Source organism: Dufourea novaeangliae, unplaced genomic scaffold (assembly GCF_001272555.1).
Source record: "Dufourea novaeangliae isolate 0120121106 unplaced genomic scaffold, ASM127255v1 scaffold329, whole genome shotgun sequence".
Classification (NCBI taxonomy): Eukaryota; Metazoa; Arthropoda; class Insecta; order Hymenoptera; family Halictidae; genus Dufourea; species Dufourea novaeangliae.
The window spans coordinates 160,895-179,428 of NW_015374214.1; the positions used below are offsets into that span (position 1 = coordinate 160,895).

The following is an 18,534-nucleotide window of genomic DNA, read 5'->3' on the forward strand; positions in this document are numbered from 1 at the left end:
CTATTCAAAATTCTATGCTGCTTATTTATTCACGGTATATTACAGTCTAGTCTGTGTATACGAACTAAAATATGATTTGCAATATGAAACTGCCCGCGTGAGAGCGGGTACGTCAGCTAGTTATCCATAAAATGAGTTGAATGTTTATGAGAAGTTAAGGATTAATCTAGATAATTAAGTTTTAATGATTTAATTGTAAATAGTTGTTTCACAATGTACAGGGAAATGTTTGACAAAACACGCACAAAAATAGTAACAGACACTTTTTTCAACTTTTTTATCTTAGCCTATAATGAACATTTGAAATATGCCTCTTGTACACTTATATATCTAAGAAAAAGAAAAGTGAAGCTGCGATGTTACAGTTTCTTTATTGCCATGACTAAGTATATCATTACTATCTATGTATATGTATATATCAATAATTCTGCTTAACAACAATAGTGAAATCGAAAGATGGTTTTATGACCATGCTAGTCGACGTCCAACGAAACAGTATTTCTGTATCTTCGTTTTCGATCGTCACCCGATGGTGACTTTCAGAGTGACCTAAGTCAGGCCACCATTATCGGGCCCAGTCATAACAAAATTCGTCGGTCAAAGCAAAGAAGCTACGAGCACCGAAGTAGTAAAAAATCTTCAGGTTTATAAGTCGAAAGTACGAGTTTTTTAGTTTTGTAACTTATTTGTAACTCTAACTTGTAAGTCTAACCACTTTTAATAGTTTGTAACTTATACCCTGCAATTTTCAGCGTGTATGTATCTTAATTAAGTGTATAAGAGGTATTTGTTAAATTTTCACTATAGGATCAGAAAAAAAATGAAAAAAGGACTTCTTAATATTTTTACTATTTTCTTCGCTATTCCAACAATTGTAATTTTTTCGAAATAACGAAAACATGTCATCTAATAAGTTAATTCTTCTAGCTTCTTAAAAAAACTCAAGTCGTTTGGTCCAATTTTTAAAAAAAAGTACGTAGTGGAACAGGTGCGGAGGCAGCGAAGATAATACGCTAAGTACGCATGCGACAGCAATCAGTTGTTAGTACAAAATCTATCTCCGCTGGGCGACGAATGAAAGATTGACAGAGCGTATGCGATTAATTGTGTTCCTTTTGTGTCTCTTTTATGAAATATTTGTGTAAGTATATAACACCCGCGTCAATTATGTCAATAAAAAATAAATAAATATCATTTCCAACAAGAGATTTGTATAGTATTCCATGTTTTTCGTATGTGGAATACCCGGAATATATATTGTGCCATTTTTACAATTTGTTTCTCGAGAATATAATGTCAAGTATCTCGTATGTAATTTCATTAATTAAACAAATAAGCATCATTGCAAGTACGAATAAGAAGATTCATCCTTGCACACATTAGTACGTACTGTTTAATTCTCGAATTTCTTTCCCTCGCGCCGTTCTTTTCCTACATTCGGCGAGAATCGAAATCTCGCCACGAGCCGTAGGTGTTCCATCGTTCTCCTGACGGGCAAAATTGTAATGGGAACATGTGGTAACAGCGTAACAAAACAATCGATACGATCCAGCACCTGTTGCGAGGTTACATTTACCGACTCCCTCTGTTTTATCGATACTCGTGGTAACGCAAGCCAAAGTGACTGACAAATACCATAAACGCCTCTAGCGGAGAATCCATGAACTATACCTCTGTTTATTTCTGCGTCTGGACGCGTCAAATAGTAGGAACCAAAATGTGCCTTCCAGAAGTGATAAAGTGACTCAAATCGAATTTCCACGACAATGTGATACTGGTATACAGGGTGGTTTGCTCTGCTTTTGACTAGAAAACCATTAAATCGTGAGATATTTGACAAAATATGACTTGTGCAGCCATCTTGTGTGTTTTCATCGGCGTCTGTCACAATCGCACACTTTCTAAAATTCTAATTCTTTCAATTAGAATGTGTTTATTGGTGTTTATACGGACCAGACCACCCTGTAGGGAAGTCTACCCGTGAATTCTATACTCGTGAAAAGTGCATTTGTGCAATTGTCGAGGCTCATTTTGGTTCTTACGAAATCGAATGTCTCTCTTGTGCATCGCATATACATACACGGTTCCCGTTGATTGTGTGAGTGCACGCATCAGCGCACGGGCCACGGATTCTCCCCCCTTAAGTAATCTAACGTGTAATTGAGGAAGTGGAAATACGCTCTCAAGTCATGTCTGCGAAGCAGTACCAAGAACTTGTTTGCGACTTCCGATTTCTCTGAAAATGTATGTTCTTCGAAGAATCTAATTAAATCATCCCAGACTTCTAAAAATCTCGTCACACACTGGTGCATCGCAAGCCAGCGTGTATCGGACAATTTTAGAAGTTTTAAAGGAGAGTTGTCATAACTCTCCCGAAACTGCCGAAAAATTGACGCGCGTTTTGGACTGTTATTGATAAATGTGCATACCCCCTTTAATAATTCGATGCACTCCTTAGGAATTGCAGCACACGCAGCACTCGCTGCCAATGCAACTGAATGGCAAACGCACGGCAGTGTAATGACATTTGGATTTTTCTGAAGCAGTTTTGATTTAAAAGAAGAGTACCTACCTGTCATTACGGAAGCATTATCGCAACTGAGAGCAGCTATATTCCTCAGTGGAATCTGCATTTTCGATAAAACCTTCTCGAAGGATTGGTAAATGCTTTCCGCTGAGCAATCACTAGCATTCAAATGAATTAATTGCAGTAATTCTGCTTTAACCGATAATTGACTTGGCTCAACATACCGGACTGCTAATGTGAGCCCCTTATCATTCGTTGAATGTACGGCTTCATCCTGATAAACTGAAAATTTAGCGTGCTTGACGTTGTCGATAATGTGTTTCGTTTCGCGAACACACAAAACATTATTAATGATTTGTGTGCATTTTGTTCGGCTTATTTTCATTCGCTGTAACATCTGAGATTCTTGTCCTATGTCCTGCATAAGAGCAAGAAAGTCAGGTGCTACCGCGAGCGGAACATTATACTCGGCGAAGAATGTCGCGTATCTAATCTCCGCAATTTTTATTTTTTCGTCAAATGTATTCGAATCCTGCCTCTGAAGTAATTCTACATCTATTTCTAATTCTTGCAATTCAACCTTCTCTACAGTCACAGGCGAATCACTTTCATGTATATTAGTATGTAACATTTCCTTCATATTTGAAATATGCGTCTGCGTTGACGAATGCTTTGCAAAGGCAAAGTGACTCGTCTGTGACAACCTCCTCTAACCAAGCCTTTAGAGATTCATCAGCGTCGAACCAATGACGCTGGAATCTCTTGTTACTTCTCTTAGCGGACTGATACGCCATTACTCACAGCTACAATTCTTTAACACGAAAATATAAATGTACACGATCACTGTATCCTGTCACTGATCGTCACTGTATGTCACTGAATTTCGGTTAACGTAACTGTTAGGGAGTCAGTTAAAAACATACTAACAACAAAGAATGGATGGGACACAAAGTGGGATTTAAACCGAGTCACATGACGTCACGGGGCCTCGGCGCGAGGCGATGGTATCGTTCTGTTTACAATGTAATACACAGAACGAATCACCCGTGAATAAAAATTTAAACTTTTACTCCTTTCAGTGTACTTTATTAAAAATGTTATGGATAAATGTAGGAGATTCTCCAGATGAAAATAATTCCGAACCCGACATAAATCAGACTATATTTAATAACATACAATTCGTATCGCGACATTAAGGGAAAGGTGGGATAATTGGTCACAGTTTTGCTTTTTCGTTGCTTTTCATTATGTCAAAAGAGTCTTTTGAAAAGAGGTAATTTAGGGATTTCAGCGGTTTTGAAACGGATCATTATTCGCAGTATACTGCTTTTTCGAGCGGTTGAAGCACTTCTTTCAAAACCTCTGAAATTCCTAATTATCTCTTTTGACATAATGAAACAATAACGTATTCGGCGACGCGTATGATTGCAGCTAATTTAAAATCCCTTACCGTTGAAACAGCTTTTAGAAATTGATTACTGTCGAAGTTTCCAAACTATTGCAGTTAAATCAAATAGATTTTTGTACGAATGTTTGGAGTAGTAATGAGTAGGGTTTTCAGGATATCATATAATTGTAAAAATAATTTATGTGTATACAACATAATATGTATGTATATAATAAAAAATTTAGACATTGAAGTGGAAAACATTTATTTTCTTCTTTTTAAATGCTTCCTAAATTAATATTTGTTAACTTTTTTATTTTACTTACAGGTTACAAAGTGAAATTATAAAATAATTAAAAATAAAAAGTAAAACCGCCGCATTGGGATACGAACAGGGTCTCTTGACTGCTCACGCGCTTAGGTTGCGAGGCATCGCGTCGAGAACGTGAATTTTCGCCGCAGTGACATTCGAACAGGATTTCCAAGGCAGCAGTGATGTCAGAATCGTGTACGGTTTACCCCCACTCTTTTCTAAATATAGCTCACCGTCTCTCGACGGCCAGCGCACACGGCAGGGCTGGCTATGCTTGCGTGTGCCAGCACGGTGGACGTCATAGTGGGAGACGATGGTACGTCGGAGTGGGAGAGTGGTGGGGGTAACCAGTACCACGATTCTGGCATCACTGATTCTGGCATCACTGGACAAGTGGACAGTGGACACTGGTAAACTGGTTACGTCTACGGCCGACGCCACAGTGGTACGAATCGCGGAAAACGCGATAAAAAATCCCTACGTCTACATTTTACCGTTTATCATTACAAAAATAGTTATTCGGGGGGATTTTGGGGTCGCAGAATCTGATTTTGAGCTCAAAAATTTTGTTATACTAAAGTTAAGCCCAGTAGGGGGGAAGAAATGTCGATAAAATAATTTTATAATTTGTTTAACAGTGCTGTCTGACTTGTTTGTAATATTTTAAGTTAATTACAGCATAAAATTTAAAAAACACTAACAGAGGTAGCGATTGTATGAGAGAGAAGGATATTGAGCGCGTGGATACTAAGAAGTCAATAGTTTGTATAAATTCACTCTTCAGATATTGAACAATTTTTCATTTACTTATAGAATGAAGTGATGCATTCATTTTATGCTATTAAAGTATATAAATAGTTATAAATAACAGAAATACAAGAAATTATGTGACTATTGTACTTAATCGCGTGCTGCATTTTTCGGAATCGAGGTGAATCCTTGAAATTTATATTATTTGATAGCCTATAGTATAAGGAATATAACGGTCAGAGCTGAACTTGCGCATCCTTGCGACTTCGGAGTAATAACCAATTATATTGGTAAGAATCACGCGGCTGGGCGCGGCGCGTAAGTATCTGCGCCCGGCCAACATGTTTCTATATTCCTGAAAATATTAAGGAAAGCATAATTAAGTAAAATAAAAAGTGACACTAATGAGTATGCAAATATATAAATATAGAAATACAAGTTCACGTTAACTTACATTTCATTCTAAGAACGTGTGCTCCACTTCTTTTGTGTTAAAATAAACGTTTTAAATAACACTAATCGTCGTACTTGAATTGATGTAATTTTCTGTCGCTGATTAATTACATAAATTTAAAGTAAACTGAATATTTATAGGAGTAGTATATGTATTTATTCCTTTAAACAGAAAATATTTATTGTTTATTCAAAAGTTGTTCTTGGAATAAATACCTAGGTAGTATGAGTTAAAGTTAAAAGAATGCAAATAATAGTCAGCTGTGATTTGTATATACCTAAGCTAACTTCACACTTTACTATCCATATACATACATATACATATACATATATTTCAGTGACGTATCACAAGTTGCTTGTGTAATTGCATTTGCATATTTATTGCAAATGAACTACTGCTAAGATTGATGTGTAAATAAATACGAAGATTGAATAAAAAATCAATATTTTAATTATTTTAACATAATACTAATTGCATTGAAATTTTATTTCCAACGCTTCATAATGGTATATAATATATAACATTTAACTACAATGTCGTGATACATTATATGGCGTCAAATTTGAAAACTATTCTTTTTTCTATTACTTTTTAAGTAGGGTATTCATTTCCTTCATTTCTATTATACTCTTTAGGCTTTGGAAATTCTTATACAACACTTTTGAAATCCAAATTCGTTTAAAACTAATAATATAATATTATTGAAAACTTAACAAGAGATGATCAAAGTCGAAATAAATTTCAAATACATTTCCTGTAGCTTGAAAATATGAAATTTCATTTGAAACTTTGATGGAAACAAATTCATCATTCATTAGTATCATGAACAATAATATATTCTTTGAAATTCATTGACTGATAATTCTAACGAAAAGACACTGACTGAAAGTACAATAATGTAGACTCAATGCATTGTACTTAAAGCAAAATTAGTTTAACTCGATGTAGCATTGAAAATGGAATCAATAACTGATGAAGCTTGTTATTTATAAGCATGCTTAGAGATCCATTTTAAACTTCAATCATCTAAAAACAATCAACTTTTTAAAGATTGTTTTTGTTCGATTGTTACTATATAATTATAATGTGTCAGCTAGTAAGCAAAAATGAATAGTGTTATGTATGAGAAACACTGCTTTAATCAAAATGATAACTTGATCAACTCCTTCCATACTTTCTAACATCGATGTTACAATATTACGACGTAGGACTATCTGCTCGAGCATGTTGTACGTTGACGTCCACACGGGCGGATAATCCATCAGCATGGTATTCTCCTCCAGCTAAAATCATGTTAAATGAATTTAAAAATTTGCTTATTCATCAATTAACAGTCGATTTAACTATCAATAAAGTGAATAGCTTTTCACCTAACTAGGATTGCATAGAATTTTTGCTAGGGACTTTACAATTTCTAATTGGTGAAACAGGTTTATTATTGTTCCACTCCACCAAGTGAAGATTAAAGTACAGTTCCCTTTATTTATGCAACCATTGTAGGTTGAACTCTACCATAACATTGTTTGTGTACAATATAATTTTAAGTTTACCTCCAGTAACTGTTCTTGCATGGACAGAGCTGCTGATGCAGCTGGATGGCTTATGATAGCTCCGATAGCTACTTTACATTTAGACAATATAGAAGCAACCTCTAGATTTTCAAAACAAGCTTGAGCCCATACTTGTAAAGTATGAAGTAAATAAGGAACTAAAGTTAATCCCCGATTTGTTAATGCAGTTAATAGTTCTGTTCTAGATGTAGCTACCACCACAGCAGTTATCCTCTCTATTTCAAATCCTAATCAAGCAACAAAGAATCTATTGTATTGCCCCATTGAGACTCTTCCCAATCCAACGGCGCATGAATTGTATTTAATACTTTACATTCTAAGACTGGTTCACCAGCATTTTGATAGTAAACATAGATAGTAACAAAACGTTCGTCAGAATTTGATCTCCACTCTTCAACGGTAAGACCCACTTCACCAGTGACACAAGTCAAAGTTGTCGCCACTGATTCATGGAAGGTGTCATAAATCTTTGGTATGATTTCATCTTCTAATTTATTTTTATTCGGAATTTCGCAAGGCGACCGTAGAGTCGCGACTAGCCTCTGAAATCCTCGGCCTTCCACTACCTCAGGTAACTGTAAGTCCATTATAATGAATTGTGTTATAGCATCAGACACATTTATCCCATCGATGCTTGACTGATTAATAGCATTCTCTTAGGGCATAAGAAAGGCCACGTTTTGCCTGTTGTTACTGATATTAGAACCGCTTTTAATCATGACTCGTAACGGCTGACCGATTGAAAAGACATCCTCGATGTTAGAAAGACTTATATTCGGATCTGTCACGAACTGAATGTCCCCGTCTATCTGCACAGTACCATCAGCATTAGTAGTGTAAATATCTTGTGCGGACGTTAAACCTGCTTTTAATAACCTCTTTTGAGCTCTGCGCCTCTTTCGTTTCTTGTAAAAATACCTGTCTTTGAGGAGGATTAGTAGCTTCGAGTTCTAACAGCTTTTGGTCATGTTTGTTTTGCAAGTGCATACGCAAGTTGCTGGTGTTACGATTGTAGGCGATTTGAGTTTTGCATAAGATGCAAACAACCTTTACTTTAGTGAGAATGTCTCCATCGTCTGTGGCTGGAAATCCAAAGAACCTCCAATAGATACTTCGCATCGACATGGGCACTACTAATTTCTTGTAGGTGTACGTATGCTTTTCTTCCATCATTTTTGATAGTACCATTTGCATTTCAGTTTTAGAATCCTCCGCCGTCGCGGATTTTCCGCTGTTCGACAATAATATTGATTTACTTTCCATGATTCTAAATCAAAAACCCACATGTGCCGGGCGGGTCTCGTTGTCGTTTCACGTATCAAAATTCAAATATAACATATTTCTTATATTTCCTGCTATTTCATAGCGTCACAGCCGACTCTAGTACTAGCCGTGCTGAACAACGTGGCAACATCGCTCATGGCGGATTCGGGAGTCCGATTTTCAAGAATAGAGTTTTGTGCTCAGTGTTATAATTATCGTTATTCTTTACATAAAACCATACTAATACACATTATTTTTGATTAATTATGCATAAGGAATACAGAAATATCATAACTATAGTAAGTAGAAGGAATATAGAAGTATACTAATATTTATAAATGTGGTATATATTTTGTGGACACTTTGAATAGTTTGGTGTTGTGATGCATTATATTTGAAATATTGACAGTGGTTTCAAAAAAATATAAGTGTGAAGCATGATAAAACCATCTTTGAACCAAATTGAAGCATTTAAAAATTGATAAAGGTATGTATAAGTTAATAGAAACCTGAAATAGACAAAATTATTTGTACGACGCCAAATAGGTTAAGGGACATGTGGAAAAGAGGGTAGGATGATTCGCTATTGAAAGGAACAATTATGCAGTTAATTATGAACTCATTTATATCTAATGTATATCTGATTGAATACTAATATATGTTAATTTACGTAAAATATATTTATGATTTTCAGATTGTAAAAATTGAAATTCCAAATTGCCATCATTTATTATGGCTTCCATTATTGCATACATACGAATAAATGAGGTTATCACTTCTTCAGTGGGAACGGAAAGGCCCTCTCTTTGTAAGTGATCAAAATATACATTGCCTACAGTTTTATCTTTAGACTCCACAATTAATAATCAACATATATTGCAATTTAATTTTTTAGCAACAGAATGGGACCCATAACCAGATATGTACATTTTAATGGAATCATCTACAACACAATTGGACAAGCAATTGTATGCAGCTGACGATTGGCTATATAACGAAAAAGCCATAATAATGGTGCAAGAGCTATATCTATTTTTTTTATTTTTTATTTGCTTTTTTGATCTATTACTATTTCAAGATTTTTGGTATAAGCAAATTCAATTGATTCTGCAATAATATATGCCTTATTAAGTTCTTCTAGAGATTTCTCAAGATGTTTTTCAATAAGACATATATCAGTGGTAGAATGTGGATTCTGTAATACTTTATATCTACTTAATAAATTTTCAAGTTGAGACCACCTAGATAATTTCTTATCAATAGGCAGTACCCACTTTAAATCATAGAATGAAACTTCATTGCTTTCTTAAAAAACTTGTAATTTCATGTTGTCACTAATCACAATCTGTGTGTTAGCATACAAAAATAAATTTTTGAATTTGTTATTTTACTAGTCCAACAGTTTGAAAGTACAAGTTTTTCTTCATAATTATTTATTAAATCCGAGAAACTAAATCTGAATTAGTAAATTCTTTGACTAAATTTTCATTTCTTTCAACGATTTCTTGATCTTGCTCTACAGGATCTTTTCTTGGTGGTAATACATGTTTTACAAAGTAAGAAGGGAAATTGGGGAAAATGGATTGTACTGCATTCGCTATAAGCCTTGGACATCTCAACAAAACATTCTCCGGTACACCATTGGGTGATAGAATACCTTGATACCTTTGAATAGCACTTTCTGCAAAATGCAGACTGCAAATGGCAGAATATTTTGTTGGTGTCCAATTTTTACGAGGAATAGCAGCCATCTATTTTTGCCGCAATTCCTCATCTTTGAGGAAGAAAAACATAGATATATAATTACTATCTTTTAAAGTACTATCATAATTTCCCTTACAATTGGGAACACAGCAACGCCGTGGCATTATTAATAAATATATGAAATTTATAAACAAAAATATATGTAAAACAATATTTCGAAAAATGTGATAGATTCTATTAAATAAATGTACTACACACAAACAAAGGATATGTAAAATTAATATAAATGTAAATAAATAAAACTTATCTGGATTATTGCACTAGTTCTCACATTTGGGAGATTATAATAATCTAAACATTTGAAGGATTTGCGGGAAACCGAGAGGCCGGTAGAGGGAGATTGGGTAGCTGGGAGGCCGGTGGTAGCGGGAGAACTGAGAGGTTGATATGGTAGGTTGGGTTAGGTATTGAAGCCGGACTCCCGCGTTGTTACTATTTTTACCTTCAGTATGGCTAGTACTATGTAGAGTCGGCTTGGATATCGTCTTCTTTCTCATCAAAATGGAGGATTTTCGTTGCATAATTTACAATGTAACCGTTCGGAACGATGCATTGCTTTTCCGTTTATAATATCCACGCGTCAAAATTTATCGCGAAGCAATCCGATATCTCAAATCAGCGGTTTGACGAATTATTTCACAAGTATATCGAACTTCAATTTCTCGTTTCGAAAAGAACGATGCACAATTGGTTATCGACCACCTCTCGTAACGACGCTATCGACTTTCGTTCTCTTGTTCAAAGAAATATTGCTACGTACATAGACCTCACAAAATGGTTGCGGTTTCAACGTGGCGCCATCTTTATCTATTATTCCGTTCAATACGACGTGCGTTACGAAAAGTAGCATGTTTCATTTGTCTTACGAAGACTACATGGCATATTTCAATCTATCCCGAAAAGAAGCACGTTTCATCGTTTCCCATGATGACTAGCATGTTTGATATTCACTACGATAACAAGCACGTTTTACAGTTCGCCACGAACAGTAGCGTATTTCGAACACTGCGGCGAAAAGTAGCACGTTGCATAAGTCCTACGAAGGCTAGCACATTTCAATTTACAAATAGTTGACGTACAATTGCTCACAAAATTGAGCGTACACCTATATGTTAGTAATGAAAACTGGCAGGAAAATAAATAAAAACATACATACTTGAGAGTAAAGATATAATATATATTTTATTCATACATTTTGACGCATATTGCATGAAACAAATTTAATTAAAATAAACCATGTGTTTGTACTTAATATAAAAATGTAAAAGTGCACTTGTATTAGTGACACAAAATTGAGCACACGCTTGATATTTAAGAATTATAATACATAAAGGAATAAATATTAATATTTTGTAGGGTAGCCTTTGGCTTTAATCACAACCTCTAATCGCCGTGGCAGGGTCACAGTTAATTTTTGGATAAAGCAAGGCGAAATACTATCCCATTCTTCTGTTAACTTTTAACTTTTTCGTATTTGTACAATTACGTTTCTTTGAATCCGAGCAACGTATATATACGTTTTGTATATTTTGGCCGAAATTCCCTGCATTCAAAGGATTTCTGAATTAAGTGGAACTTTCAAATATGAACAAACACAAACTAATTTATTTAATTAACAATATTATTATAAAATTGAATAAATTCTGTCGGGATAAGACTTTTAAATACCATTGCTGATAAATCTTGTTTTTTTTTAAAGATAGTCTAATTTTAGTATCGTAAGCATTTTGTAATCCATATTCCATAATGTTTCAAAATATTCATTTCCATACTGTTTTTATCTAAATCATATTTAACGATAACTGAATTTCCATCTGGGCATACACGAATTTCTCGAAGTGAAGCGATTTTAACAAAAGACCAGTTACATTTTTTCGATAAATCTTTGAAGTCAAATGTGTCTGCCTGCAACTTTTCTTTAACAAGGTATGAATTCTGAACTTTACATTTCCCCATGACTCTGCACCACTCATCTTGGGTATATACAGAATTACTTAATATAATATAAAGGATTTAAGTTAGCCCGAGGAGTGGTTAATACTTTCTGTAGATCAACATTTATCGTGCAGACAGATGCATTCTGAATAGATCTTTGTTTATCATTTTTTATATAAATTACCTCGCTTTTTTTATTGTTTAAGTGCAAATTTTGTTTTTCCCGCTATAGTGCCTTTTGCTTCCTGAAAGACATCTAAAAGTATAAAGCATTATGTCGACGTGTTTTGGAATATACCCAATTATTTATACACATCCATTTAATTGTATGCGTCGCCCACCGAGTTGCCAAAACTAGGAGGAAACAGTTTTTAGAGCATCAAGTCTTTTTTTTTGGGAACAGCGAAAACGACAGTTATTATTATATCCATCACGCATTTTTCTATTTTGTATGGGTAATCCTTGTCTTCCAATGTCTTTAGTACCTAAATTGCGTGCTTTTAGCCTTTAGGTCAATTCACTAATCCCTATTTCGAATTCTTTCTCTCATGACAATTATTAGTCGATTGTGAACTTAATCACTTTTCTATAGAATATAGACAACTGGTAACTTCCAAAGTTCTATGTAGATCTTCGGAAGTTACCAGTTGTCTATATAAACAGACGTTTACCTTGTGAAAAGTAATTAAGTTCAAAATGTGTAACAATGGTCATGATAATCGTAAATAGATGATACATAATAAATTGATAAAACTTTAAAATGTCTTCGCTTAGCTTTAAAAGAATTGTACATGTGTATCTGTGTGTGTTGCAGATGTCAGATTCTTCGAGAATACTCCGTATTCTAGAATTTTCATGACGTACGTGGCTTGATTAACAAAAGTCGATCAAGGATGAATGTGTGTGTGCGTATGTGAGGTACACATGGCACGTAGCACCGAGTTCTGGAAAATCCTGGAAGGTTCCAGATTCCTGATGTAGCGACAATTGCAAAAACAATTGACAAATGAAACCGAGCAATTAAAAGACACGCTCTGTGCCACGGGCGATCAGTATTTTGCGAGCCACTTTCGAAGTGATTTATAATTCAGTGTATTAATGTGACCCTCCCGCCAACACTAAGAATTTAAAATAAAAATAATTCCTACACTATGGATGTAAATAAAACATTTGATAGTAATTTAGATGCAACAATTTCACGTAATAAGGAAAACTGTGAGCAAAATACTCTTAATCGTGACAATTCTATCGAGAGTGTGAGTAGTTCCGGTTCTCAAATACGTAAGAGATACAATCAACCAAAAACTGTCATGAGAAAAAGAACTCGAAATAAGGATTTGTGGATTGACATAAAGGCAAAATGCACGCAATTTAGGTACTGAAGGCATTGGAAGACAAGGATTACCCATACAAAGTAGAAAAATGCGTGATGGGTGTAATGATAACTGTCGTTTTCTCTGTTCCAAAAAAATAAGTCTTGATGCTCGAAAAACAGCTTTCTCCCACTTCTGGGAACTTGGCGACCGAAGCAAACAGTGGATGTGCATAAATCATTGGGTATATTCCAAAACAGTTAGATATAATGAAACTGTTGATCCTGATTCTGAGATCCAGAGAGAACCGAATAAAAAAGTTGTCAATCATTATTTTGCTTTGCCAAATGGAGACAAACTAATTAAAGTTTGTAAAAAAACTTATCTTGATACATTGGGTGAGTAACTTAGAGTATTTTTAAAACATCTTCAATATCATGAAAATTATAAAAACTAATAAATAAGATTGAAAATAATTCAATTCTCCTTAAATGTTAATAACAGGCATTTCTTATCAATGGGTCAGAACAGCTGACAAAAAGAAAAAACATGCAAACAGCACTCTCGTGATTAATTGTGATGAAAGAGGAAGGCATACAAATAGACCTCATAAAGTACCAGAACAATTTAAACAACGTGCTCGTGATCATATATCGTCTTTCCCTGTAATGGATTCCCATTATTGCAGAGAAAATACATCCAAAAAATATTTAGAGGAAGGGCTTAGTATAAGTAAAATGTATTCTTTGTTTGAAGAAGAAATGAAAAAAAAAATGAAACGATTTACATCACGCAGCAAATGTAACGAAAAATTTTCAATACAGAATTTAATTATGGGCTTTTTGTATCGAAAAAAGACAGGTAAGGTCGAGACACGGTATTCATGTTAAATTTGCTGCTAATTGTTTTCAAGAATGAATCAAAAATATTATATTATTGTACATTAGTATTGTATTTAGGTGTGAACAATGCGAAACTTTTAGAAATCTCTCAGAAATCGAAAAAGCACTACATCACAAAAAACAAAATTTACACTTAAGGAATTAAAGAAAAGCCAGGGAATATATGAAAATTGATAAACAAAGATCCATTCAGGATGCATCTATTTGCACGATAAACTTTGATTTACAAAAAGTATTAACCACTCCTCGGGCATACATAAGTCCTTTATATTATATGTCCAAACTGTGCGTATGGAATTTTACGATTTTTGAAATGGCTGGTCACGTGGGTCACTGTAATGTTTGGAACGAGACAGTGGGAAACAGAGGCGCCAATGAAATAGCATCATTTCTATGGCAATTTATCAACGAGAAATCTCAAATTGGAGTTAAAGAAGTAATATTATATAGTGATAACTGCGGCGGACAAAACCGTAAGAAAATGGTCTTCACTATGTTCATTAAAGCTGCTGTAGATTTCAACATTACTATAACCCATAGGTAAATCCTAATTTTTTACGTTGAATAAATGGTTTCAATTCTTGTTGAACTTGCTATAATTTAAAAAAAACATGTATTATTTACATTTTTGCATCATTTTAACATCCAGATTTTTTTAGATTTTTAGAAGTTGGCCATACACAAAATGATGGCGATTCAATGCATGCCCGTATTGAGCAACATTGCAAACACAAATCTGTATATACAGAAAATGAGTGGTGCAGATTTATGAGGGACTGTAAAATTCATAATCCATACATAGTTAAGGAAAAGTTGCAGGCAGATATATTCGATTTTAAAGACTTATCTAAAAATTTAACTGGTGTTCTGTTAAAATCGCTTCAATTCGAGAGATTCGGGTATGCCCATATGGAAATTCAATTAATGTGAAATATAATTTCAATGAAAATAGTAGAGAAATTAATATTTTAAAACGGTACGTGTCAAGAGAGGACATTATGAAGTATCAGTTACAAAATGCCTATAATACAAAAATTGAATTGTCTTTAAAGAAAAAGCAAGATTTATTAGCTATGATAAGTAAAGCTCTTATCCCAACAGACTTTATTCAATTTTATAATAATATTGTTACTTAAATAAATTAGATTGTTTGTTTATATTTGGTTATTTTATTTTTTTCATTAAATTTCCTTTGAATCCGGAGAATTTTGAACAAAATATACGGAACATGCATGTACGTCGCCCAGATTCAAAGGATGAAAAACGTTTATTTCATTAAAAAGAAACGTTTACCTTTTTATTTTTGCAGTAGAATGCTAGCTAACCTATTTAATGTGATGGTTTTCGTAGCTAAAATTGAAACATGCTACTTTTCGCGATAGACTACCGAAATGTGCTAGTTTTCGTAGCGAAAAAGCACAACATGCTAGTCTTCGTCGCTATAAGTGAAACATGCTACTTTTCGAGACCACAATCGAAACGTGTTGCTTTTCGTGGTCAGAAAGTCCGAAGTGCTAGTCTTCGTAAGACAAATGAAAAGTAGCACGTTTCATTTGTTGCACGTTCATCGTTTCCCACGATGACTAGCATGTTTGATATTCACTACGGTAACAAGCACGTTTCACAGTTGGCCACGAACAATAGCGTATTTCGAACACTGTGGCAAAAAGTAGCATGGTGCAAATGTCTTATGAAGGCTAGCACATTTCAGTTTACAAATAGTTGACGTATAATAACATAAAATTGGCAGGAGAATAAATAAAAATATACATACTTAAGAGTAAAGTTATAATAAATATTTTATTCGGATATTTTGACGCATAATTCATGAAAAAAATGCAATTAAAAAGAAACATTTTTTTGTATTTAATAAAAAATGTAAAGGTACACTTATATTAGTGACATATTGGGTTGGCAAGAAAGTATTTTCGGTTGTGACACATAGATAGTGTTGTAAGCGTTTTGAAGGACTCCTGTCTGCGTTATGGTTTTTTCCTTTTGACATTTGATATCAGTCACATTTCGGTTACTTCAGAAGCAAGTTGTGCAAATTTTTGTTTGTAGCTGTTAGTTCAGGGTCAATTTTAACATGGAGTGCAAAAACGAACATTTTCTGCATATTTTACGCTTTTATTTTCGTAAAGGAAAGAAAGCTGCTGAGGCCCACAAAGAGATATGTGAAGTTTATGGTGTTGATTGCATAACAGATCGCACGTGTCAGAATTGGTTTAAAAAATTCCGTTCTGGAGATTTTTCACTCAAAGATGACCAACGTTCTGGTCGACCTACTGAAGTTGATGATGACCAAATGAAAGCCATAATTGAAGAGGATCGTCACATAACTGTTCGAGAGATTGCAGAGAGGTTAAATGTATCGCATACAACAATTGAAAATCACCTAAAATGTCTTGGACTCGTTAAGAAGCTCGATATTTGGGTTCCGCATATATTGAAAGAGATTCACTTAACACCACGAATCAATATTTGCGATATGCATCTGAAGTGCAATGAAGCCGATCCTTTTTTGAAACGTATCATCACTGGTGATGAAAAATGGGTCATGTACAGTAACATTATTCGAAAACGATCATGGTCCAAGCGTGACGAACCAGCACAATCCACATCTAAAGCTGAATTGCATCAATAAAAGGTCATGTTGTCAATTTGGTGGGACTACAAAGGTGTTGTGTATTTTGAGTTGCTTCCAAGAAACCAGACGATCAATTCAGATATTTACTGTCAACAACTATTGAAACTGGATGAAGCAATAAAAGAAAAACGGCCAGAATTGGCAAATCGCAAAGGAATTGTGTTCCACCATGATAATGCAAGGCCTCACACATCTTTAGTAACTCGTGGGAAATTATTGGAGCTTGGTTGGAAAGTGATGTCGCATCCCCCATACAGCCCTGATATGGCACCATCTGATTACCATTTATTTCGAAGTTTGCAAAACTCTTTGAATGGTAAAACTTTTACAAATGATGATGACCTTAAGTCGCACTTGGTTCAGTTTTTTGCTGATAAGGACCAGAAATTCTATGAACGCGGAATCACGAAGCTGCAAGAAAGATGGCAAAGGGTCATTGAACAACATGGAAAATATATAATTGATTAAAGTTTATTCTTTGTATAAAAAAAATGAGTTTTATTTCACACTACAAAACCGAAATTACTTTCTTGCCAACCCAATAAAATTGAGCACACACATGATATTGAAGAATTATGATACATAAAGAAATAAATATTAATATTTTGTACGGTAGCCTTTGGCTTCAATCGCCTGTAATCACCGTAGGGACATACTCAATTTTTGGATAAAGCAAGGCGAAATACTGTCTCATTCTTCTGTTAAGTTTTAACTTTGTCGTATTTGTACAATTACGTTATTTTGAACTGAAATAAACAAGCGTCTTTAACTTTTTGAATCCAGACGACGTGTGTACATATACGTTCTATATATTTTGGCCGAAATTCTCCGGATTCAAAGGGTTAATGAAATAAGTAGAACTTTCAAATATGAAGAAACATAAACTAATTTATTTAACAATATTATTATAAAATTGAATAAATTCCGTCGTGATAAGACCTTTAGATACCATTGCTGATAAATCTTATATAATATTTTTTAAAGATAGTCTAATTTTAGAATCTATATACATATGTTTTCAAACACAAACAGTATACTTTTATTCTGTATTATTATATTTCGTTAGATAACAAATAACAGTTAATATACAAATTAACATACAAATATGTTGCATACAAAATAACAACAGTTTTTCGTATGTAATAAACATATTCATGATTTTTTGTCGGCGTTATCACTACACGTACCATCACACTTGTTAACAAAATTAACCATGTCTAAAATGTTACGCAAAAAAATGTAACACACATTTAAATTTCAAATAAAATAAATATTTCAATAATTTATTTGTCAAATACATTATTACTCAAATAACAGCACAATAAAGTAAATAGAGCTTCATTTTCTAGTTTCAAAATGTTAATCAATTTATCTTTCTTGCCAAATTTGACAGTGACCCTTGCCGAACGTATCACGTGCGGGCCAGTAACAGAGCGAGCACAGACACTCGCTCTGTCCCTATCAAACACACAGGCCGCCCAGCAGGACCAAGCTATTAATGTCACGTTTACAGACACGACACTTAAACGATAAAACAGGTGGCTTGCCTTTCCACCTTAGCAACAAGAGGATCACCCTGTATGTTCCCAGACAATACACGTTCAACCTGAATATAAGTACATAATTATTAGTCTTATTAAGTTAAAACATGGAATGCATGCCTTTCTTTCACCGTAGTTCCATTACCAATATAGGGGGGGGGGGG

At 34.2% G+C, this 18,534-nt stretch overlaps 1 protein-coding gene and 1 pseudogene across 1 annotated transcript; both read right to left on the reverse strand.

Moving 5' to 3' along the window:
• Positions 1–6,510: 6,510 nt before the first annotated feature.
• Positions 6,511–8,403, reverse strand: LOC107192352 (annotated as a pseudogene).
• A 1,200-nt stretch (positions 8,404–9,603) lies between these two features.
• LOC107192353 (THAP domain-containing protein 1-like) lies at positions 9,604–10,133 on the reverse strand. Its single transcript, XM_015581581.1, is given in 2 exon segments — positions 9,604–9,716; positions 9,719–10,133. Coding segments are annotated over 2 exon segments (528 nt in total).
• Between the last annotated feature and the right edge of the window lie 8,401 nt (positions 10,134–18,534).